Raw genomic sequence first — 24,850 nt, 5'->3', positions numbered from 1 at the left:
AAGGACCCAAATAAATAAAATCTTGAATAAAAGAGGAGAGATCATGACTAACACCAAGGAAATAGAAACAATTATTAGATATTATTATTAACAACTGTATGCCAATAAATTAAGCCAGGTGGAAGAAATTGGTGCCTTCCTGGAAACCTATAAACTACCAAGACTGAAACAGGAAGAAATTGACAACCTGAATAGACCAATAACTGGTAACAAGATTGAAGCAGTGATCAAAAACCTCCCAAAAAACAAGAGTCCAGGGCCTGAGGATTCCCTGAGGAATTCTACCAAACATGCAAAGAAGAAATAATACCTATTCTCCTGAAGCTGTTTCAAAAAATAGAAACTGAAGGAAAACTTCCAAACTCATTCCATGAGCCCAGCATTACCTTGATCTGAAAACCAGGCAAAGACCCCATCAAGAAGGAGAATTACAGGACAATATCCTTGATGAATATGAATGCCAAAATTCTCAACAAGATCCTAGCTAATAGGATCCAACAGTACATTAAAAGATTATCCAGCACGACCAAGTGGGATTTATTCCTGGGATGTAAGGGTGGTTCAACATTCACAAATCAATCAATGTGATAGATTACATAAATAAGAGAAGAGACAAGAACCACATGGTCCTCTCAATTGATGCAGAAAAAGCATTTGACAAACTACAGCATCCTTTCCTGATTAAAACTCTTCAGAGTGTAGGGATAGAGGGAACATTCCTCAATTTCATAAAAACCATCTAAGAAAAGCCCATAGCAAAAATCATTCTCAATGGGGGAAAGCTGAGAGTCTTTCTCTTCAGATCAAGAACATGACAAGGATGCTCACTCTTGCCACTATTGTTCAATGTTGTAGTAGAAGTCCTAGCAAAAGTAATTAGACAATAGAAGAAATAAAAGGTATTTAAATGGGCCAAGAAGAAGTCAAACTCTCTCTCTTCACAGATGACATGATACTTTATGTGGGAAACCCAAAAGACCCAAAAGACTGCAAACTCTAAATTATTAGAACTCATACAGCAATTCAGTAATGTGGCAGATACAAAATCAATGCACAAAAATCAGTTACTTTCCTATACACTAACAATGGAACTGTAGAAAGAGAAATTAGGAAATCAATTCCACTTACAAATTCCATTTATAATACTAGAAACCATAAGATACCTTGAAATAAACCTAACCAAAGAGGCGAAGGATCTATACTCAAGAAACTACAGAAAACTTATGAAAGAAATTGAAGAAGACACAAAAAGATGGGAAAACATTCCACACTCATGGATCGGAAGAATGAACATTGTTAAAATTTCTAAGTTTCCCAGAGCAATCTATGCTTTCACCACCATCCCGATCAAGATACCAATGATATTTTCCAAAATTCTGGCACAAACCAGTCCTAAAATGTGTATGGAACCAGTAAAGACCCTGAATCACCAAGGAAATATTGAAAAAGAAAAACAAAGCTGAGGGCATCACATTGCTTGATTTCAAGTTTTATTACAAAGCTGCGATCACTAAGACAGCATGGTATTGGCAGAAAAACAGACACATAGATCCATGGAACAGAATAGAGAGCCCAGGATTGGACCCTCAACTCTATGGTCAACTAATATTGGACAAGGCAGGAAAGAATATCCAATGGGGGGGGAAAGAAAAACAGTCTCTTCAATAAATGGTGCTGGGAGAATTTGGCAGCTATGTACAGAGGAATGAAACTCAGCCATTCGCTTACACCATACCCAAAGATAAATTCTAAATGGATGAAAGATCTCAATGTGAGACAGGAGTCCATCAAAGTCCTAGAGGAGAACAAAGGCAGTAACCTCTTTGACATTGGCTACAGTAACTTCTTTCAAGACACATTTCCAAAGGCAAGGGAAACAAAAGTGAAAATGAACTTTTGGAACTTCATCAAAATAAAAATCTTCTGCACAGCATAGGAAATAGTCAACAAAACAAAGAGGCAACCCGCAGAATGGAGAAGATATTTGCAAATGACACTCAGGTAAAGGGCTGGTATCCAAGATCTATCAAGAACTTCTCAAACTCAATGCCCAAAAAACAGATAATCGAGTCAAAAAAATGGGCAGAAGACATGAACAGACACTTCTCTAAAGAAGACATACAAATGGCTAACAGACACATGAGAAAATGTTCAACATCATGAGCTATCAGGGAAATTCAAATCAAAACCACAATGAGATACTACATTTTACCAGTTAGAATAGCAAAAATTGAAAAGAAACAACAAATTTTCAAGAAGTTATGGAGAAGGCACCTGGGTGGCTCAGTTGGTTGAGCAACTGCCTTCTGCTCAAGTCATGATCCTGGGGTTCTGGGATTGAGGACCACATTGTGCTCCCCCTGCACTGTGGGGAGCCTGCTTCTCTCTCTCCCTCTGCTTGCCACTCCTGCTTGTGCTCTCTCTCTCTCTGTCAAATAAATAAGTAAACTCTTAAAAAAAAAACTTTATGGAGAAAGGGGAACCCTCTTACACTGTTGGTGGGAATGTAAGTTGGTACAGCCGCTTTGGGAAATAGTGTGGAGGTTCCTCAAAAAGTTAAAAATAGAATTATCCTATGACCCAACAATTGTACTACTGGGTATTTACCCCAAAGATATAGATGTAGTGAAAAGAAAGGCCATATGCACCCCAATAACATCAATGTACACAATAGCCAAACTGTGGAAGGAGCCAAGATGCCCTTCAAGAGACGAATGGATAAAGATGTATATATAATGAAATATTACTCAGCCATCATAAAGGATGAATACCCCACATTTGCATCAACATGGATGGAACTGGAGGATATCATGCTAAGTGAAATAAGTGCAATTATCATATGGTTTCACTTATTTGTGGAACATAAAAATAGCATGGGGGTCATTAGGAGAAGGAAGTAGGGAAAAACTGAAAGTAGGAAAATCAGAGGGGGAGATAAACCATGAAAGACTATGGACTCCAGGAATCAAATTGAAGGTTTTAAAGGAGAGAGGAGTGGGGGAATGGGTGAGCCCAGTATTAAGGAGGGCACGTATTGCATGGAGCACTGGGTGTTATACTCAAACAATGAATCACAGAACGCTATATCAAAAACTAATGATACACTGTATGGTGACTAATATAACACAATAAAAATTATAAAAAATAATATTTCATTGTACATTGTATTCCATATGTAGCATATAGGTATATACTGTATCTTCTTTATCCATTTATCTATTGAGGGACACTTGGACTGCTTTCATAATTTGGCTATTGTAAATAATGCTGCAATAAACATAAGGGTGTGTACATCTTTTCAAATTAGTGTTTTCATATTCTTTGGGTAAATACATAGTGGAATTACTGGAGCATATGGTAATTTTATTTTTAAGTTTTTGAGGAATCTCTATAGTGTTTTACACAGTGGATGTACCAGTTTACATTCCCACCAATAGCACATGAGTGTTCCTTTTTTACCATATCCTTGCCAATGCTTACTGGTTTGGGTTTTTATTTTAACCACTCTGATAGGTGTGAGGTGATATCTCATTGTGGTTTTGATTTGCATTTCCCTGATGATGAGTGATGTGGAGCATTTTTTAAATGTGTCTGTCAGCCATCTGTATGCCTTCTTTGGAGAAATGTCTGTTCATGTCTTCTGCCCATTTTTAATTGGATTTGGGGGTTTGTTTGGGTTTCTACTTTTTTGGTGTTCTGTTGTATAAGTTCTTCATATATTTCTGAGAGTAAACCTTTATCAGATATGTCATTTGCAAATATCTTCTCCCATTCAATAGGTTCTCTTCTAGTTTTTTCTTTTGTCTTTCTTATTTAAGTTTTTAAATCTGTTTTAAAATTATTTGTTTGTGTGTAGTGTAAAGAAAGAATTGAGTTCCTTTTTTCCTTCTTAGACTCATTTATTAATCATAAATACTTTCCCCAGGGATCAGCTATGCCAATTCTGTCATGTATAAGTTTTCGTACTCTTTGGCAGAAACAATGGTAGTTCATCACATCATTTTTCATTTCTGGGGATACACAAAGAAACCACATTTCCTAGCCTTCTATGAAGTTGTGTTGAGACCACGTGCCTGAGTTCTTAACAATGGAAATGTGGGAGGAAGAGAAGTGCACAGTTAAGAGCAGGCGGGGGTCTTTATGTGCTATGTGCTCTCTTACCCTGAGACTAGAAGCAAAGAACCGCAAGGAGTTGCAATAGGGAAGCAGCCCAGATTTCCAGCTTGGAGGAGAGGGTGAGAGAAAGCCAAATGGGTTCATTAATTGGTGATACAAGTGAGAAAGAAACCTCTGTTGTGGCAAGTCAGGTTATTTCAGGGCACATTAGTTATAAAGGATAATCAAGGATTACCCTTACTGATGTGGGGTGGTCTATTTCTTGGATCTTTTTCTTTTTCTTTTTAAAAATATTTTATTTATTTATTTGATAGAGACACAGTAAGAAGGGGAACACAAGCAGAAGGAGTAGAAGGGGGAGAAGCAGGCTCCCCGCTGAGCAGGGAGCCTGATGCAGGGCTCCATCTCAGGACCCTGGGATTATGACCTGAACCAAAGGCAGATGCCTAATGGCTGAGCCACCCAGGTGCCCCTATTTCTTGGATCTTTTTATGTTCCATGGTTTTACTTGTCTATCTTTGGGCTGAAACCATTCATCTATGTGATCGTAGCTTCATATTAAAACGTAGCAACCTATAGGATAAACTCCTGCTTCCCCTCTCCCTTGTTTAGTTCTTTTTAGACATTTTCTTGGTTGGATATTTTGCTTTTCCAAGTCAATTTTTAAAATCAGAGAGGAAAAAAATGAGACAAGAGGAAACCAGAGAAGACAAACCATAAGAGTCTCTCAATCTTAGGAGACAAACTGAGATTTGCTGGAGCGGAGGGATATAGGGGATATGGTGGCTGGGTGATGGACACTGGGGAGGGTATGTGTTGTGGTGAGCACTGAATATTGTGTAAGACTGATGAATGACAGACCTGTACCCCTGAAACAAATAATATGTTACATGTTAATAATTGAATTTGAGTTTTTAAAAAAATCAGCTTGTTATTGTTCCATGAAAAAAGTTTGGATTTTGATTAATATTATTAAATCAATAATTTGGGAGATTTGACATTCTCCTGATTCTGAGTACCTTATCATTAATCCAATACATTTGTCTACTGGTTTAGGCATTCTTTAATAACCTTCAAAAAATTTTATAATTTTATCTATAAAAATATTACATATTTTTATATTCTAGCAAATCTCTTTTTTTCTTTTATAAATAGTGGTTTTTAGTATTCCATCTCTTAGTTCGTTCTTGTTGAGGTATAGAAACGAAATAAATTTTTAGATATTTATTTCCTATCCAGGTCCCTTGGAAGTTTTGATCATTTTAATGTAGATACTTTGTTGTTGTTGTTTTTCTTTGCAAGAAATCATTACAATTGCTCATACTAAATTTGGTTCTTTCATTTCAAAGCCTGTGGAATTTTTTTCTTGCCTGACTGTATTAACTAAGATCTGCAGTACAGTGTTGAAAAGAAGTGGAAATAAAATGTATGATGCATAATTTTTAAGAAAAACTTTGGTAATGTTTCACCATTACAATGCTTATGGCAGGGTTTGTAGGTGCTTTTTATCAGGGTGAAGAAGTTTCCTTCTACTCTGCTATAAGTTTTTATAAGGAATGGATGTGGACTTAATAATATATTTTTATGATTTTCTAGTTTTCTAGCTTCACCTCTTAATGTGATGAATTACATCAATAGATTCTTTTTAAAGTTGACACCTGGTTTAATTTGTTTTCTCACTTTTGCTTTGTCATATTTCTTTCTACCTTATAATGCTTGCTAGGGCCATAGGGGATGCTTAGCAATTCTTGGAAAGCCAAGGCAATAGATTGGTGTGAAACAATGTAGATTGACTTTATTTTTACATACCACCTAATCAAAAGGGAAAGAATTAATTAATTTTCTTATACATGCAGCTCTCTATCCATTTTTGCAGGTGAGGGAGATTTGGGTAATAGAGAATGGGATCAGTAAGGTGAGGAATTGCAGATATATGTGGAATCTGTTAACAGCGATGGCATTCTCAAATTTCTAGTATACCTCTAAGTAACTGTTTTATTTGAATTAAAATTAAGCTATATTGGTGGCATTTGCCAGAGGGGGCCCATTTTTAACTTAAGGAATTTTTTCTTTTATTTTTAGACAAATATTATCCTTGAAATGAGGGATAAATATTATTTTAATCACAAAGAAAATATTTTGTTCTTTATTTAAAACGAATCTTAGGGGCACCTGGGTGGCTCAGTGGGTTAATGCCTCTGCTTTCGGCTCAGGTCATGATCTCAGGGTCCTGGGATTGAGCCCTGCATCGGACTCTCTGATGGGCAGGGAGCCTACTTCCTCCTCTCCCTCTCTCTGCCTGCCTCTCTGCCTGCTTGTGATCTCTGTCTGTCAAATAAATAAATAAAATCTTTAAAAAAAAAACGAGTCTTAACAGATGCCTGGGTGGCTCAGTAAGTTAGGTGTCTGCCTTGGGCTTACATCATGATCTCAGGGTCCTGGGACAGAGCCTCCCATCAGTTTCCCTGCTCAGCTGGGAGTCTGCTTCTTCCTCTTCCACTGTCCCTCCCCCTGCTCATGTTTTCTCTCTCTCTCTCAAATAAATAAATGAAATCTTTTTAAAAAATTAAAATAAATAAAACTAATCTTGGACTTTGGGGTGACCAGGTGGCTCAGTTAGTTGAGTGTCTGACTCTTGATTTCAGCTCAGGTCATGATCTCAGGGTCGTGGGATCTATCCCACATCAGGCTCTGCATTGGGCATGGAGCCTGCTCGAGATTCTCTCTCTCCCTCCCTCTCTCTCTGCTCCTCACTTCCCTGCTCATGCTCTCCCTCTCTCAAAACAAAACAAAACAAAAAACAAAACAAAACAAAACAAAAAAAATCTTGGACTTTGCTTTTAGTCAAGATGGAGAAACAAGAACTGCCAGAAATAAATAAAAAACTGGACCCTCTCTCTCTATCTATATATTTAATAAATTGAGTATCAGCAACATGATGACTAGATACAACATTGTATCCTAGATTAGATTCTGAAACAGAAAAAGGACATTAGTGGAAAAACAGATGAAATCCAATAAAGTGTAGAGTTTAGGTAATAGTAATAGTGTTAACCATGTTGGATTTTTAGTTTTGGCAAATATAACATGGTAATGTAAGACACAAACAGTAGGGGAAACTGAGTGAGGAGTATTCAGGAACTCTCTGTAATTTCCTGCAACTTTTCTGTAAATCTAAAAATATTCCAAATAAATTTTTTATTTAAAAAATATAACAAGAGCTCTGGAAGTACAGAAGAGGTTATGACAACTTATGCTTGTCATTATTAGCAAAAGATTTATGGAAGAGATGATTGAGTAAATTAGAGTATGGAAAGACCCTGTGGCAGGAGACAAAAAGGCACTCTTGGGGAAATAGCAAACTGTCTGTTGTTGCCAAGTGGAATATGACAGTAGCTAAACAGAAATTAATTGGTTCTCCTCTAGAGAAGATTTTGAATGCACATTGAGAAATCTGGTCTTTATCTTGTAGGCAGTTAGGAGTTAGGAAAAGGACATCACTTGTGATTTATGAGAATAACTTTGACAGCAGAATGGAGGATGGTTTTATTTTAGAAATCCTGATTAAAAGATTTAAATTCTGGAAACAAGCCTATGGAGTCTTGATTTTCTGAAAAGGGAAAGACTGGCTCACAGAAAAAGATACTAGGAAATTTTATGTCAATCCCTGGTACAGTTTCAGTGTACGTTATGCAACCAGTGCTTAAGGAAATATGTCCAAGGGTAGTTACTGCAGGATCATTCATAGTAACAATACCTGGAAACCACATAAATGCTTCTCAGTAACAGAATTATTGAATAATGGTAATGTCTGCACATTCCAGAATGCTTTGTAGCATTATAAAGAATGGGTTAGATTTGTAACAGTTAACCTGCCAGAGATTTACATGATGTTCTAAGAGAAAGAAGCAAGATATGAAGAAGTCTTTAAAATATTACCCCATTTTAGTGAAAAAAATAAATAATAAAGAAAAAGGAAAGTCATATGTGTTGAAGGCAGGAGAAAAGTGATGAATGAATAAGCAGCACATAGTTAATATCGATTTGGGTGGTGGGGGATGGCTGTTAAAAGACTGGGTAGGTAAGAGAAGTGGGGGAGGAAATAAGATTGTTTTTTTAAAAGGACTCTATAGTTCCAATAGAAGATCTGATATTTGACAAATGTAAAATTACAAAAGGATGTATATAAATGTATAGAGAAACACAGGAAAGAATGATCACCAAAATGTTAATGACATTTCCTCAGGGTGATGAAATTTCAGTGTTTCTCTCCCCACTTTTATGCTTTTCCATATTACTGATTGACCAAGAAGAACGCTTATTTTCTTTAATCAGGGGGGAAAACTATTACAAAGTTACTCTGTGAAAAAGCCACTGCCAAGCATCTTAGACTGCTGATGACCCTTTTGCTAGAACATTCCTTGTTGTTTTCAAATGTTCTCTGAACCCATCAGGGGAATATAATGGGTTTTCTAGTCTTTCATAATATTTTCATTCAAGCATGTCCTGTTCTAGGAATTTTTTAAATTTTTTTCTTTCATCTGCCATAATAGCTCTGACATTTCTAGTTTACTAAATGTAGGCCACGGTTTTCTCTAAGCTTCCAAAAAACGTCCTGGCACCAATTAGCACCACCTCCCAAGGATCTAACAAGAATGTCAAACCCTGTATCTTGGGCAAGTACACCTCTTTAAGGATATAGTCCCTCTCCTTTATTAACATACTCAGCACTTGAGCAGTTAGATTATGTCATGACTTAACCTTGGGGGTTGGGGGTAGGAGGTGAGGTGGGAGTAGATTCTGAGGGTTGAATGTAAGAGATGACATTACAGGACTGAGCTCCCCATAGCAATGGGGGTGATGAATTGTTACACAATAGAAGCCAGGTGGCAGTGTTTAACGATACTTGACAAGTTAGGCCCAGAAGAAAATGACCCATGGAAAGCTTAGGGTTAGTTAAGAGAGCATAGAGTTCTCAAGGGCAAGATAAATGGCAGCCAACAAGAGTATTGCTCAATCTTTACAATCAAAATAAATCAAGGATGAATATGAGAAAAGCTAAGGACAGCTATCTCTACCAAGAGTCATAGTGCATTGCCCAGTTTCCAGATGTAGCTTCTTAGACCCAGTTCTTGGACTCAGAATCTCTTTCCTGAAGTGGGGAGGCAAGTTCCCACAAGGAAAGACCCTGCAACAGTATAGAAAGGGGATATGATAATGACTTCCTTTGTTCCTTCCCAAAGAAACCTATGAAAATGGACTCTGGAACTCTGCACACTGCAGAAAGGGAAATGCTCAATCATTTTGAGGTCTTTTGGATGCAAGATCCAGGCTGACATTGACACCTGGAGGTCTGGAATCCTAGTGTAGGTCCAGCTCTTGGTGGGGGCACTGGGTCTATGGACCTCCCCCACCCCTATGATCATTTTCCTGGTTCGCAAATGTAAAACTGAGATGGACACACAAGGTAATTGGTAGAACCCCCATGTCAGTTCCTTTCCTATAAAGTAAGAGCTATAATGGTCGGAAAAGCCAACAGGTGAAACCATACCCTCTCACCCTCACCCAGGAGAAGCCAAAAAACCCAGACAAACAAAAGAAGCATTCTGAGAGAAATGGCAGATAGTATTGTCACCCTTAAAGACCAAAAGATGCAAGGATGGTGGTTTCCACAAATCCACTTTAAATTCATTAGTCTGGCTTTCACAAAAACCAGATGGGTCCTAGTATACAATCAGACTCTACCAAATAGGGACAAATTGGAAGCACTTTGCTCAATGTGGTATCTTGGCTGGGCAGAGTCTTAGGTATACAGTATTCAGCTGTTGAGCAGACTATGTATCAGAAAAAAGAATCACAAACAATTCACATCCACTTGGTACAGTCACCAATACACAGTGGGAATCTTACTTCAGCTTGACTTAATTTTTCCGCTAACTAGCCTGTCTGGATATCCCAAGTTATGATATCAAGGATATCACGTGAATCTTAGATCAGGTGAGCAAGAAATGCCAGGTGTGTTGGAGGTCTTAGTAAGGCACATGTGCTCTCAAGGTTGTGAGTCTGTGTCTGTGTCTGTGTTTGAGGGGGTGCTAATACTATAAAGATTCAGGGGACTGTCATACTAGGTTAAATTTTAAAGGCCTAGAGATCTGGGATAGGCTGGGAAATTCACTCCAAATTAAGGACAGAATTTATATCTCTCCTGATGAAGAAAGGAACATTGTTTCTGGTGAGTCTCTTGGGTTTGGGATATACCTCATTTAGAATACTGCTTCAACCCATTTATTGGGTGACAGGAAAGACTATCACCTCTGGAGAGGCCCAGAGCAGAAAGGTTCAGGCTGTGGTACAAGAGCCCCTGTCATTGGGCCATATGGCCTGGGTAGGCCATAAAGAATTAGAAGTGTCTGAGGTGGGAAAAGATGCCACTTAGAGGTTTTGGCATGCCGCAACAGGAGAATTACAATGTAGATACCTACAGCAAGGCCATGACATCTGCAAAGGAGAACTACACATCTTTCAAAAAACAGTTTCTGACATGCTGTTGGGCCCTGGTAGAAATGGATTGCCTGGCTATGGGTAACAAGTAGTCATAGAGCCAGTCTCACCCATCATGAGCTGGGTTTTATCATATTCACTATGGTAGGCAGATTGATGGCCCCCTAAAATGCCCATGTCCTAATCCCTAGAACCTGTGAACCTGTTGTCTTACACTGTAAAAGTGACTTTGCAAATATAGCTAAGTATTTTGAGATGGCATAATTATGCTGGATTATCTGGATAAGCACAGTGATCTTTCAAAGATTCTCAAAAGTGAATCTCAAAAGTGAATTCTCAAAAGTGAGGCAGAGGGAGATTTGGTCTAAGAATAGTTCAGAGTGATCCAGTGCAAGAAGGATTCAACCTGCCTTTTCTGGCTTTGAAGATAAAAGTTTGGGGTTGCAAGCCAAGGAATGAGTGTAGCCTCTAGAAATGGAAAAAGCAAGGATGCAGATTTTCCCTTCAAACCCTCTAGAGAAGAAACACAGTGGTGGCCAACACTTTGACTTCAGCCCAGTGAGGCCCATTTTTAATGTCTAAACAATGGAAATGTAAGATAATAAATTTGTGCAGTTTTAAGACTGATTTGTGTTAATCTGTTACAGTAGCAATAGGAAACTAACACACTTGTCATGTCTTGAGGTTGGGCAGGCCAACCAGAAATCCATCATTAGACAGAACTGATACATCTGGGATCAGACACAGGTAGGATTTGGGAACACAAGTGAGGTGCATGAGCAGGTGGCCCTTCAGTTAATGGAGCAGTGTAGTAGCCATGAGAGCACACCTCTAAGACCTCCAGCTCGAAGATGTGTAACTGATGGAAGGTCCCAGCTACTGTGCTTGAGTTCTGTCCCTATTTAATGATAAGGCCTTATTTTTCACTAGCTGCTTCCAGCTAATAACTGAGCATAGTAGGGATACCAAGACAGGCTCATTACTGAAAGATGGGTGGCAGGGGAGGGGCTCTTCTGATAGATGACATTAGCTCAAGAACTATCACATCGACTTTGCAAAAGTTTTCTTAGAATTGCACTACAACCTAAGACCTTCTGCATTCCACCCTCCTTCCTTCCCCTTTTCCTCCACAGGGATTACACCAGCATTGCAGTATGTCTTTCCCAAGAGCCTCTTCTTGTCCCTTCCTCATTTATTCCTCTCCAGCATTTTTCTGAATACATTTCTTGTATGTCTAATTCCATCTTGGTGTTTGTTTCTTGGAGGAGTAAGGAAGTGGGACCAAAGTGTGAAGATCTTTGTAACACCTAACAGAGAACACCCACCGAACAATAGGCACTGAGTAACTATGTAAACAAAATGATTAAGCGGTTGATGTCAGCCAGCTTCTGTTAACAGTCACCCCAGGGCTGGCACAAAGGCACATGAAAGAATAGCCTTGATGGCAAGGATGAGGTTTTGCATGGTCGACAGGATGGGTTCCTACTTGCCAAGGTTGATAGAGTACCTGTTGCTGGCACATGTCCAGCTTGACAGCAACAGAAACCAAAACCAAGCCCTTGAATCAGCACCATTCCATGAAGAAACCAAGCAACCACTTGGTGAGAAATTGCCTACTTTGGGTCCTTTCCACTCTGGGTCTGGATTTGCCTCTTTTACCTACAGGGCCTCAACTAATGTTACCATACAAGGATGTTACCATATAGTGTGTGATCCACAAAGGATCCCACCTAACACTGTATCTGATTAAGGGATCCACTTTACAACAAGGGAGGTACAGAATGGGCGCATTACCGTGGGATCCTCTGGGCATATTACATACCATACCATGCAGAAGCTGCTAGACTCATACAGAAATAAGAATGGATTAGCTGAGGTGCTAGCTTGGAAAGGGGCAACGTGTTCCAGGATGCAGTTTTAAATCAATAATCATTATATGGTGCAGTGTCCCCACAAGTTAGAACACATGTTTCTGGGAACCAAGTTGAAGCGGCTTTATTCACCACCATTCCAGGTGAATAAGGGGAATGTGTACTTGCAAACTACAACTATGGCTCTATAAATTTAAAAGATCTGCTTCCCAGAAGAGAAAATCTCCCACAAGAGTCATGGCAAGAGTCTTATTAAACTGACAGCTGTTGCTGCTACCCAGTCATTTTAGATTCCTTGGCCCTAAAGATTATCAGGAAGGAGAGGAGTTATGCTGGAAGGGGTAGGTGACCTCGATCATCAGGAGGATATTGAGGGCTGCATTCACACAGTTAAGCTGGCAGGGAAGAATACATCTGGTACACAGATGATAAACTTAGGCATTCTATAATACTCCCTTGTCCAATTTTGTTGTATATGGACAGATGCAACAGTCAAGGTCCAAAAGGACATGGTGAATGGAGGCTCAGACCCTTGAAGGTCAAGGGGCTGGGTCATCTCACCAGGTAAGTCACCTAGACCATGGTAAGTGCTGGTGAAAGGGAAACAGAATGGATCGGAGAAAAGGAAAAAAAATGAGTATTGGTTATCATCTCAACAAGACTAGGTATAGCTGTGGTGGGCTGTAATTAATCCCACTGATGTTCCTCTTGTGTATTTCTTCCAGCAAAAGAGAGCAACCAGAATCCTGAGGAGCTGCTCCCAAAGCTTGCATTGGAAGCAGATCGATCTGAGTGGCAGGACTATAGGAGATGCTATGTTGCGCTTTCCAGGTCCCCAACCAAGAATGAATGCTCATTTTCCCAGATTCTGCGAGTGTTGGCTGCTGTCACTCAAGTCCCTTTCCAGGAATTTTCCTTGACCGAAGAAAGACTTGTTGCCAAGGTCATGCCTCTTCCCAGGTACAGCCCACCTCCAATGACTCATAAATAACCCAGCCTGGGACAACCCTGCAAGGACAACTGGCTTTAGGAATCCCAGGGCTTCATGTGACTGCATCATTTTTCAGGTTCTCCTCATCCCAGGTCTCTTCCTTTCATCCCTGCACCACTGTTGGTCCCAAGATCGCTTCCCAGGAGACTTCCTAAATGCAAATCTCTATCTCAGAAACAGCTTCCTGGGGAAACTAACTGATGGCAAATACAAAGGTCTACTACCTGGGATGAAACCTGTAAAGTGCTCTATGAGTTTGTATTCTGATATAAGAATACAGAGTCAGAAGTTATTTGGGACTGAAGCCATCAGAGAACAGAGACACTTTGAGCCGGACTTCTGAGATGGTCAGGATCTGGTGAATTATACCATTAGACTGAGAGAAGTAGAAGTTTGGCGAATGAATTGGAGAAAAAATGGCTCTGATACATCAGTGGAAAAGCAAACGCAGAGCAAGTGATCTGGGTGGGCAGGAATATGGGGTTTCTGCTGGGCTGAACCAGGAAATAAAACCAGGATGAATGGGTGAGGCAGGACCTGACCACAGAGGGTCTCAAAAACTGGGATCAGGGTTGTGGCCCTAATTTATAAAGTCATTGGGCCCCATTTGGGGAATTTGAGCCAAAGAGTGAAAAAGTCCAAGCTCTTTTTTGGTATGAAATATAAAGAAGTGGTGACTCCTATAAGTAAATCATAATTTGAGAGTGAACTCCCTAACAGCTTAAGCTAAAAACAAAATGGGATGCCTTTTACACAGTAATGAGCTCTCCGTTATTCAAATGGGCTAAATTTCAATCCCACATAAGGGAAGGATTGTGCTGACTAGAAGATAGGGGCATTTTTCTAATGTATTTGACTGAATTTAGTCAACAGAAAAGAAAAAAAAAAAGGAAAAAGAGGAAAAAAAGAAAAAATGTGTTATCCCAATGAGTCTCTTTCTTTTTTTAGAAAGATTTTATTTATTTATTTGTTAGAGAGAGAGAGAGCACACATAAGCAGTATGCAGAGCGGCAGGCAGAGGCAGAGAGAGAAGCAGGCTCCCCGAGGAGCAGGGAGCCCGATGTGGGACTCGATCCCAGGACCCTGGGATCATGGCCTGAGCTGAAGGCACCGGCTTAACCAGCTGAGCCACCCAGGCATCCCAATCCCAATGGGGCCTCTTTCTTAAGGAGAAAAAATTTCAGGAAATATAGAAAAATAAATTGGGAAATGGGGAGGACTAAAATTAGGAGGGTAAAAATGCACCATAAAATATATTAATGTATCCGGGTTCCAGCTGTGGTGAGCTGGATCTTCCTGTTCCCACCTGCTTGGCCCAAGCACCAATACAAGAGAATCAGGAAATGGGATGAGGGTCAGTCAGGTCACCTTACGTAGAACTTAGCTTCTGAAATTCAGTTTCCTGACTCGATGCCCCCTTATTTCATCAGAAAGAAGCTAGTGGTCAGAGTGGAGAAAGAGAGAAGATTTGTGTCAATATTTCTTTGGAGCAAGTTATTACATTTCCGTCAGTGCCCTTTCTCCCGAACGGGATGGAATTTGGGGGTGTTACGTCCCTCATCTCTGCCTAGTAGGGAAGACTTCCAAGGAGGGTAATGGAGAGTCTGAACATGTTTCCTCAAGTTTAGAAACAGGTGCCTGGTTTGTTCCTGGTTTGTTCCCAAGGAAGCTAACCATGTATGTGGCTGGTCCCCAGTTGGATGGACAGTAATTAAAATCAAAAGAAGAAATACTTCATGGGCACCTAGTTATAATTCAGGTGGTGTCAGATAGCGCCGCCTACAGGGATAAGAATATGGGGGTGAATGTAAGATCCCTAGGGGTGAAACATAGAGTCACAATGGACTACCTAGTGAGAGATGCATCTCTCCCTGGTCTGGAGAATTCCTCAGCAAAGGAATCTGAAAAATTCCCAAGAAGTTAAAACCCAAGAAAAGGGCAAAAGGAAGAAGAGTCAGGTGTGTGTATGGAGAGGGGGTGAGGGGTTGTTTTCCTGTAAAGACTGACCTTTGAATAAACCTTGAAGGGACCCGATACTTAGTTTCTAAATTGAGATTGTTTGCATGTTAACAGGAGCCTAAAATTATCAGTTACTTTGAGTGGACTAAAAAGTCAGAATTTGTACACTTTCCATGTAGGAGTCGAGAAAGAGTACTCCACCACATGGAACATAATGGGGCAAAAGGAGACGAGAAAATAAAGAAATGTTTTTCTTAATTTAATTAATTTATTTTTTTATTTTGAAGATTTTATTTATTTATTTGGTAAAGACAGAGAGAGAAGGAAACAAGCAGGGGGAGTGGGAGAGGGAGAGGGAGAAGTAGGCTTCCTGCTGAGCAAGGAGCCCTATGGGGGGCTTCATGTGGAGCTCGATCCCAGGACACTGGGATCATGACCTGAGTTGAAGGCAGATGCTTAATGACTGAGCCACACAGGCGCCCCTAAAGAAATGTTTTGATTGCATCTCTGAAGTGATAGAGGTAGAGGATTTAACAAATAGCCCGTTGAAAATTTAAAAAAAAAAAAAAAAAAAAAAAAGTCTTGCTCCAAATAACGAATAGAGAAAAGTGTAATCACAGTGAAATAACAGGTCATTTTACACACGAAAAAATAAACTGAGTTTCAAGGAGGACAAGTGAATTGTCCAAGGCTGCATAAATAATAAGCCCCGGCAGCTCCAGGGCTATTTCCAGATCTGGAGATTTTAATACCAGACAACATTTCTTCTGTCACTTCCCCTCTAAGAATATGAAGATTTCCATCAAGCTCTGTCCCCTGCTACTTTTACAGGGGGAGGCTCACATTTGCCAGAGTTCTGCAAGATTATTTTTGAATTTGAAAAGCTGGTGAGATGCCTCTGAACAGTGGAAGAGCGCTCGAGGCTGCAATTTTGTTTTATGCATCACGACATTTTAAGACCACCAGTGCCCTGTTCTTTAAGATGAAAATAATATATCAGGGGGAGCTAAGGGAAAGACGATAAACGGGTCTCCAGGTGGCAGATAGTATATGAAGTTGACAGAAGGATCAAGTCATGTGGTCTATTAATAATTCAGAAGCCCTCTCTCCTCAACCATTCTGATTCTTTTTTCCTTCTTTTCGTACTTCCCCCCACTTTCCTATTTCAAATAAATTGCCTCCGCTGACAGGTTGCCCTTAGCTCATCAGAGCCCTATACAATGAATATTTCTGTTGACAAGGTTCTTGCTAGGGTTTTATTTTTGCCCTTCACGGTTTGGCCTTGAACAGCAAGTGACTACGGAGACAATGTTTTGGTGTTTGTTTGGTTGCTTTTCTCTTTGGCGTATGGTATTAATGCCTTTAAAACTTTTTTCATTCTCGGGTGGGGGCATTTTAGGGATGAGACATCTCAAAATGCACCTACAAATCAGCCAGTAGAGATCGCCTGAAGACAAAGTGTTGTTAGGAAAATGATCACGACAAGAAAATAGTAACAGAGACCAGCTTTAGGGAAAAGCAAGCCCATAAGCTCTTTTTAGGAGTGATTGTATTCTTGCCCCCAGAAATAATTCATCAGAGTCTTTCACCCTGAATGAAATTTGGTTTCCCGTTTAGCTTCAGTAATGGGCTGTTCCTGGAAAAGCAGAGCTCAGAAACAGTTGGTTAAAAAAATTGTTTGTACTCACGGAAAGAAGAGTTTGAAATGTTTTTTCTAGTGGAGGCATTGGAGGGAGGAATCAGGTATATATCGGCCCACACAGAGTCAAGTCTCCCTTCCCCAATACACACAGACAATATTTTCAATACCATGTGATTGGTTAAATTATAGCCCTATTCTTATTCCCCCCTTCAAGCACAGGTATCGATCAGACTCCAAAATATATGCTGAAGCAAGAACAGTAAGAAAAGCCGTGCCTGAAAAAATATTCTCATTCATTTCTTTGCTATTTGTGTGTGTGTGTGTGTGTGTGTGTGTAAGTCCTTTATTTGCATATTTAGTTCACTAAACTGTTACATGCTTCCTCATTTTGAAGCGACATGGTGAAGCTTTTGAAGTATTTTGCTAAGGATCGTCTTATGTAGGAATTCAATTCATGATATGATCCAGGCGGTGGTGTGTGGGTGAGCCCTCCAGGCTCTACAGCAGCCAACTGCCAAGGGGCAGAGCTACGCCACCAAACAAGACCCTCTGCCAGGTAAGGACCTTGACACTGAACTTCCAGCCCGGCTCTCTCCCGGGCTGCACTCTGGATGGCCTGTCTTCTCTGCAGACTCAGGATGACTAAATCCGACCTCCATCAGATGAGCTCTCTTCCTAATTCCCAGATTTTACAGGCAGTGCGATTCAGGGAAGCGAGTTGAAATGAAGCGAACATGGGTTTGAATCCAAACTCTACCCCTAATGTTTGATTTGGGACAAATGATTTATCCTTCCTATAGGGCTCAGTTTCCTTCTCTGTAAGATGTCACCATCAAGATTCCTAGGGTGTAGCATTACAGGCATTTAAAGAGATGGCATTACTAAGTGCCTGGCCCAGTGCTGAGGCAACACATGGTGCTAAATAACTATGAGTTCCTTCCCTTTCCACTCTCTGTGGATGATACTGCCAGTGTCTACTGTTCCCAGCCTGACGTGTTGATACCAGATTTCCTCCTTCCCTCTTCCCTACCTTTAATTAAAGCCAATCACCAAGTTCTGGGATATTAGAACTGGCACGGACCTTAGAAATTGTAGGCATCTTATTTATTGATAACCACAGATATAGGTCACCAGTTACTCTAGCAATCTGACTCCCATGTCAATTCAATAACAATCATTATTTGGTGATGGACCTCATTGCATGACACTTGACAACCATATTGAACAACAACAAAAAAAAACAGTGATGATGTACAAACACAGCATCAGGCTCTCAAGTCAAGCTCTGTTTTCTTAAATGCTATCCCATGGTTCTTTCTGACTCAGAAAATTATTATTTTTTTTTTTTTTGGTACAGATTTTATGAATTTGTACAAATAGGGGAGCGGAGGGGAGGAGGAGCAGAGGGAGAGGGAGAAGCAGGCTCCCTGCTGAGCAGAGAGCTCCACACAGGGCTTGCTCTCAAGACCCCAGGATCATGACCTGAGCCAAAGGCAGATGCTTAATCAACTGAGCCACCCAGCCCTGAGATAAGTATTTCTGACAGAATCTTCGTGTCCCTGGTTGATTTTTTCACTCTTTACTATTCACTAAATCAGGAGAGGCTTTTGTCTTAGAGGTAATTGGAGAAGAAAAGAACCACAGAAGCAAAACAAAAGAAAAAAAATAAGAAAATTCCAAAGAAATAATAGCAATTTTAAAAGTCTATGAGTTTACTAGTAAATACATCACAGTATTGGGACGCCTGGGTGGTTCAGTTGGTTGGACGACGGCCTTCGGCTCAGGTCATGATCCCGGAGTCCCGGGATGGAGTCCCGCATCGGGCTCCCAGCTGCATGGGGAGTCTGCTTCTCCCTCTGACCTTCTCCTCGCTCATGCTCTCTCTCACTGTCTCTCTCTCTCTCAAATAAATAAATAAAATCTTTAAAAAAAATACATCACAGTATTACACATAGCTGGGGATATTTACCATATATTATATATGTTAGAAGACAAGATCCATTTGTACTCTTCTAAGCAGTTTATGTAAAGAACTCTCTAGGGAATCACTCAACAAAGCAAAATAAGAATTAGATATGTTCATATATGTGTTCCTTATAACATAACTCTTCTTCCTTTCATATCTCTTGTGAAAACCCATGCATAACCTAAACCTCCTATTTCATACCTTATCCTCCTCTTCTTCCTCTGTTCTATGTACAAGAGGAAAATATTCAGTTACCCATAATTGTATTATTCATAGTTAATACAAATTACCCAGTTAATATATTTTGTGTATGAAGACCAAAAAATATAAATCATGTGATGTGTTAGAGTATAAATAATTATTTTTATAAAAGCTTCCGTTTCTTTAATCTTCCTAGCCACTGAATACACATATCATCCAGCTTTCTCTCAGTAATAGAAGTAGAGACAGAAAAGAAAGAAAGAAAAAAAAAAAAAAGACCCTGAATCTAGTGAGAGCCTTATTACACTGAAATGTACTATTTGTCAGGACAAATGGAAAGTTTCTGAAAGAGCTGACCTTCAAACTTTTAACATTTTGCTCCCCAGGTTAGTGCACTGACTAGATTCCATGTGGGGCAAACAACCGAGGAAAATGGCCGCCCACTATTTAAGGTTCTATTAGGTTACCTCTGAAAAGCGAAGACATGCTGCTCACACAAGAGGAAGATGGCTACGAAGACTCCAAAGCTATAAAGCTTCATCCCAACAGCACTTTGCTGAAAAACAAAATTCTCCTGAGAGAAGGGCCAGGATGACTGGTTACATAAGAGCCTTCTTTACACACTGGTTAAAATATAATGGCATGTTTCCTCTCATTTCTGTGATCAATTGACTCAGCTTCTACTTTCACCCTTAAAAAATAAAGTGCGATGAGAGTTGTTCTTACGTTCGACTCCTAGAAGATATTTAACTCCTCAGGGAAGACAGATGGAGAATAAAAGTATAGTAATGTTGCAGAAATGTGTCTGGTTTTTTGAAGAACAATAGCCCTAGAGTATTGATTCATGGCTGTAAACCGTGCTGTGGGAGGTCTCCCATGGAATAGAAAGAGGTCTTCCCTTGTCTTTTCAACATTTTCAACTTAGATGAAGACATAGAAGGTGAGTTTCTCAACTTTGTGGCTCTTACAAGGCTGAGAAGAAGAGCTTGTATGGAGGATTGTAGAATCTCCATTTAAAGAAAATTTTCTTTGTTCGTATGAAGTGATGGGCCCACCTATAGGAGGATAGGAATATTATGTCCTAGAGAGTTCTCTGGCCAAAAGAAAAAAAAAATCGGCTTGCTTTGAATCATGTTTATTTAGGAAAGGTCACCATAAGAGCCATTATCTAAATCAAAGCTCATCACATGTCATTCTGAAGGTAGCATCTGACTTACGGCATTTTGTCTGGTATGAGGCTACAGCTTACCTCTGTAAGTGGATGAAGCCCAAGTATTATCTCCAAATTCCGGCTGGTCAGTGGATTAGAATGTTCTTAAGGACAGGGCAGGCAAAACTGCAAAATAAAACAAACTTCCCACAACAGACTTCTGAGAAGGAAAGGATTGAGATTTCAAACTTTGCTCTCTGTGATTCAAAGCTATTAAAATATAATGGATGTTATGGATGAAGGTGGCACCACTGAAACTACCTCTTATATAAGAAGGAAGAAGAAAATGGATATACACATGTATCTGACAACTTTTAGAGAAAGATACATGGGAAGACTGGACCAGAAATCCATTAGACTGTGGTTACCTACAGCAGGTAGGTAGAAAAACTGAGTGAAAAAGATGCAGGAATAAGAACAGGGTAGATGAGATGGGAGGAGGGATGCTTTTTTGAGTAAACATCTTTGAATACTTCAGAATTCGAAAATGCCACAGAATTTTAGAATCACAGTATTTTTTCACTTACTCAAAACCAACAAGTAAATAAAATGAATACAAGCAAAAACACATGTTTTTAATGAGTGTCATAACTACACTGAGGGGAGTGAGGAAAAACTAATCCAAGGGCTTTTACCTTGTTTTTTTTTTTTTTTAAACACAAAAAGTAACTTTAAAATAACAGTCAACAGTGGCAGTTTACTAACAAATTTTATCCATTTTTGTGCTCCCTATTCAGTTTTATCCTGTCTCCTCTCGGGTTTACGTTTTTTCTTGCTGAGGCAGTCTTTGAAAAGTTGCCTTAGTGAAGATCTGTTGGTGGTAGATTCTGTTGTGCTCCATCTGTTGGATGAGAATTTCTTTCTGCCCTCACCTCCAAAGACTAGTTTAGCCAAATGTGACATTCTAGTGACAGTCCTTCCGTTGTCTTTTGGCGTCTATTGCGGTAAGGTAGGAATCTGCTGTCACGTCTTGTTCCCCTACAGATCAGCTGTTCTTCCTACTAGATGACTTTTAAGGGATTAAGGATTATCTTTATCTTTAATCCTCTTCAGCTCCATTACTCTTGTCGAGATGTGAATTTATTTTTTATTATCTAGCCCGGTACATGGAATGTGATTTGATCCAAGGATTTAGATATTTCTTCAACCTGGGAAAACCATTTTATTATTTCTTCAGCTATTATCTGCTAGTGCTTTTTAGGGGCTCCCTTTGGAGTTCCTTGATCTACCTTTCATGTCTTGTAACTGTCTTTTCATGTTTTTAAAGATCATAGTCTGTGTCTCTGTATGCTGAATCCTGGGCAAGAGTTTCTCAGGACCATCTTCAAATTCACAAATTCATTCTTTGTGTTTAGTTTAGACTACATAGTCAACTGACCAGTGTTTTTTTTTTTTTAATCCATCAAAAAATTTTATTGGAGAAATTGTGACTGAGAAATAGTAAGATGCCTTGGAATTGAACACAAGCATCTAAAATAAGAGCAGAGTTCAGGATTGTTGTAATTGTGTGTGTGTGTATGTTTTTTTAATAACTTTACAAATCTTTTCCAACTTTTACAGTTGCTTTTTTCACATTTATCCATTTTTATCTTTTAAAAGATTTTATTTATTAGCAAGAGGAAGAGAATGAAATCATACGTTCAGGGAGGAGCAGAGAGAGAGGGAGAAGGAGAGGAAGACTCCGCACTGAGTGCAGAGCCTGTTGGGGAGCTCAATCCCAAGACCCTGAGATCATAACCTGAGTCAAAGTCAGCTGCTTAACTCACTGAACCACCCAGATGCCCCCATTCTGCTTTTGTATCAGTATTTTTAAATATCATTTTAAAGCACTTTGTTGTTTAATTTTTAATAGGTATGGTTCCTTCAGAGCTCTTGCTGACAATACTTAGTATACTTATTTTAAAGTCTGTGTTAGACTTGAGCTAAAGGATTAGTTGTATTTTAGATGAATTCACGCTCTGAGTATTGATTTTTGTTGACTGCCTCTCTTAGCATTTGATTTCTTCTGTAATTTGGAACCTGAGTTTGCAGGCTCATTTTGAAGTCTTTTGTTTTCCTTTCCTGCCTTTCACCTTCTATGCTTACTTTTCTCCATTCTCCACATATGTCCAAGCAGCCCCTGGGTTTCCAATCCAGAACACTGTCTTAAACTAGCTTTTGTTTTTTCTACACCATGATAATGTCATGGCTTTCAAAGATCTAGTCACCAGTAAAGATGACTTAACTTAGTTACCGGCTTAGTCACTCCTAGCTTAGTTACTCCTCTGTCTTCTACAAACCAGTAGATGCTTAAAAAAACCAATCCTGGGCAGCAGTGACACTATCTTTTTAAAACCGAGATACATATATTAAAATGCACAGATTTAAGTGTTTGAGCAAATTAGTCTTGAAAAACACATATACATGAGTAACCCACACTTCTATAGAGTATAGAAAATTTCCATCATTCCAGAAAGTTCTTTCATAGCCCTCCCAATCAATTTCCCCTTTATTCTAGCAGCCTCTGTTCTGATTTTATCATCATAGATTAATTTTGCTTATTTTAGAACTACATGAAATCATACATTATCCTAGTCAGTTCAGGGTGTTACAGCCAGAATACCATAAACTAAATAGTTTAAACTACAAACATTTATATCTTACAGTTCTGGAAAGTGGAAAGTCCAAGATCAGGACACAGATTCAGTGTCTGGTGAGAATCCACACCCTTGTTCATAGATGACTGCCTTCTTGCCATATTCTCACATGGCAGAAAGTGAGAAAGTTCATGGCAGAAAGTGAGAGAGCTCGTTGGGGTCTGTTTTATAAGGGCACTAATCCCATTCATGAGAGATCCACCATTATGATCTAATCACCTCCCAGAAGCTCCGTCTAAACACCGGCATACTGGGGATTAAGCTTCAGCATATGTGTGAGGGATGGGGAGGACATAAACATCCAGTCCATGGCTTAGAGCATGTACTCCTTTGTGTCATGTTTATTTTGCTCAGCATTTTTTAAAAAAAATATTTTATTTATTTATTTATTTATTTGAGAGAGAGTGTGAGCATAAGCACTGGCAGGGGTGGGTGGGGGTTGGAACAAAAGAAGAGGGAGAAGTCTCCCTGCTGAGCAGAGGCGGGATATGGGGCTCCATCCCAAGACCCTGAGATCATGACCTGAGCTGAAGGCAGACATTTAACTGACTGGACCACCCAGATGTTCCTAATTTACATTTCTATGATGACTAATGATGTTGAGAACATCTTCTTTGCTTCTTGGCTGTGCGCATGTACGTGTGTGTGTGTGTGTGTGTGTGTGTGTGTGTGTGTTCAGATCGTTTGCTTGATTTTTAGTCATACTGTTTGTCTCACTATTGATTTGTAGGAGCTACTTACATTCTGGACATTAGTCCTTTGTTGGATAGAAATATTATGAATATATCTTCCTCTGGGAAGTATCTGTTAGTTTTTGACCATTTTGGAAAATTCAGTTGTTCCTCTTTTTGTCATAACTTTTTATCCTAACTTGTATGACTTCTTTATATACTCTGGATATAGCTACTTGGTCTGATATATGTTTTGTGAATATTGTTTTGCCCCTTGGTGGCTTATCGTCTTCTTATTGGTGTCTTTTGAAGAGCAGACATTTTTAATTTTGGTTCAGTCCAATTTATCAGTTTGCTTTGGTGATTGGTACTTGTTCAAGAAATTTTGACTAACTCAAAGTCCTCAAACTGTTTTTGAAACTTTATAGTTTTGGTCTTTACTTTTAGGATTAGAATCCACCTCAAATTAATTTTTGTGTGCAGTATGAGGCAGGGATTGAGGTTCTTTAGTTCTTATGACATCCAATTTTTCCCACACCACTTCCTAAAAACTTTCTTTTCCCTGTGGAATCACCTTGTCCGTTTGTCTTTCTTTCTTTCTTTCTTTCTTTTTTATATAAAGTCAGTTGATTGTGGAAGTGTGAACCTAAACCATTAAGTTCACAGTATTTTTTTTTAATAGCAAAAATAACTAGAAAAGTTCTGTGTTTTCTTTCTTAGTTATTCTTTTTCTCTTTGTGTGTTGGCTTGTATACTTTCTAGTTCACTTATTCATTTCCCTGCTATTGCAGTTTGCTGATAAGTCAAGTCCATTGAAATAATTCATTTCCATATCATGTTTTTCAAATCTGATACTTGTATTCAGATTTTTTTTTAAATTTTCTTTTCACTGCTGCTCATGCACAGCAATTTCTGTATTTTTTTTTAACCATTTCCTCTCTTAAAGTTAGGTCACATGCTCTTGCTTTTTCACTTACTTACAGTTTTATTTTTAATTGAATCGGAGATATTATGTATAAAATGATAGTATGAACTATAAGTAAATAGTATTTATGCCCATAATGGTCATATATCTTCTTTGTCAGG

The 24,850-nt window shown here is 39.2% G+C and overlaps 1 protein-coding gene across 1 annotated transcript in view; it reads right to left on the bottom strand.

Annotated features, from left to right (window-relative positions):
- Positions 1–19,844, bottom strand: part of CPB2 (carboxypeptidase B2) — a 59,921-nt gene extending 40,077 nt beyond the window's left edge. Inside the window, exon 1 of the mRNA XM_082700633.1 lies at positions 19,715–19,844. Within this exon, the coding sequence (XP_082556759.1) occupies positions 19,715–19,788 (74 nt within the window). The 5' untranslated portion in view covers positions 19,789–19,844. The remainder of the gene's footprint in view (positions 1–19,714) is intronic.
- Positions 19,845–24,850: the final 5,006 nt, after the last annotated feature.

This window comes from Mustela nivalis (assembly GCF_964662115.1).
Source record: "Mustela nivalis genome assembly, chromosome: 15".
Taxonomy (NCBI): domain Eukaryota; kingdom Metazoa; phylum Chordata; class Mammalia; order Carnivora; family Mustelidae; genus Mustela; species Mustela nivalis.
The sequence above is the reverse complement of the archived record's forward strand: the minus strand, read 5'-3'. Positions and strand labels throughout refer to the sequence as shown.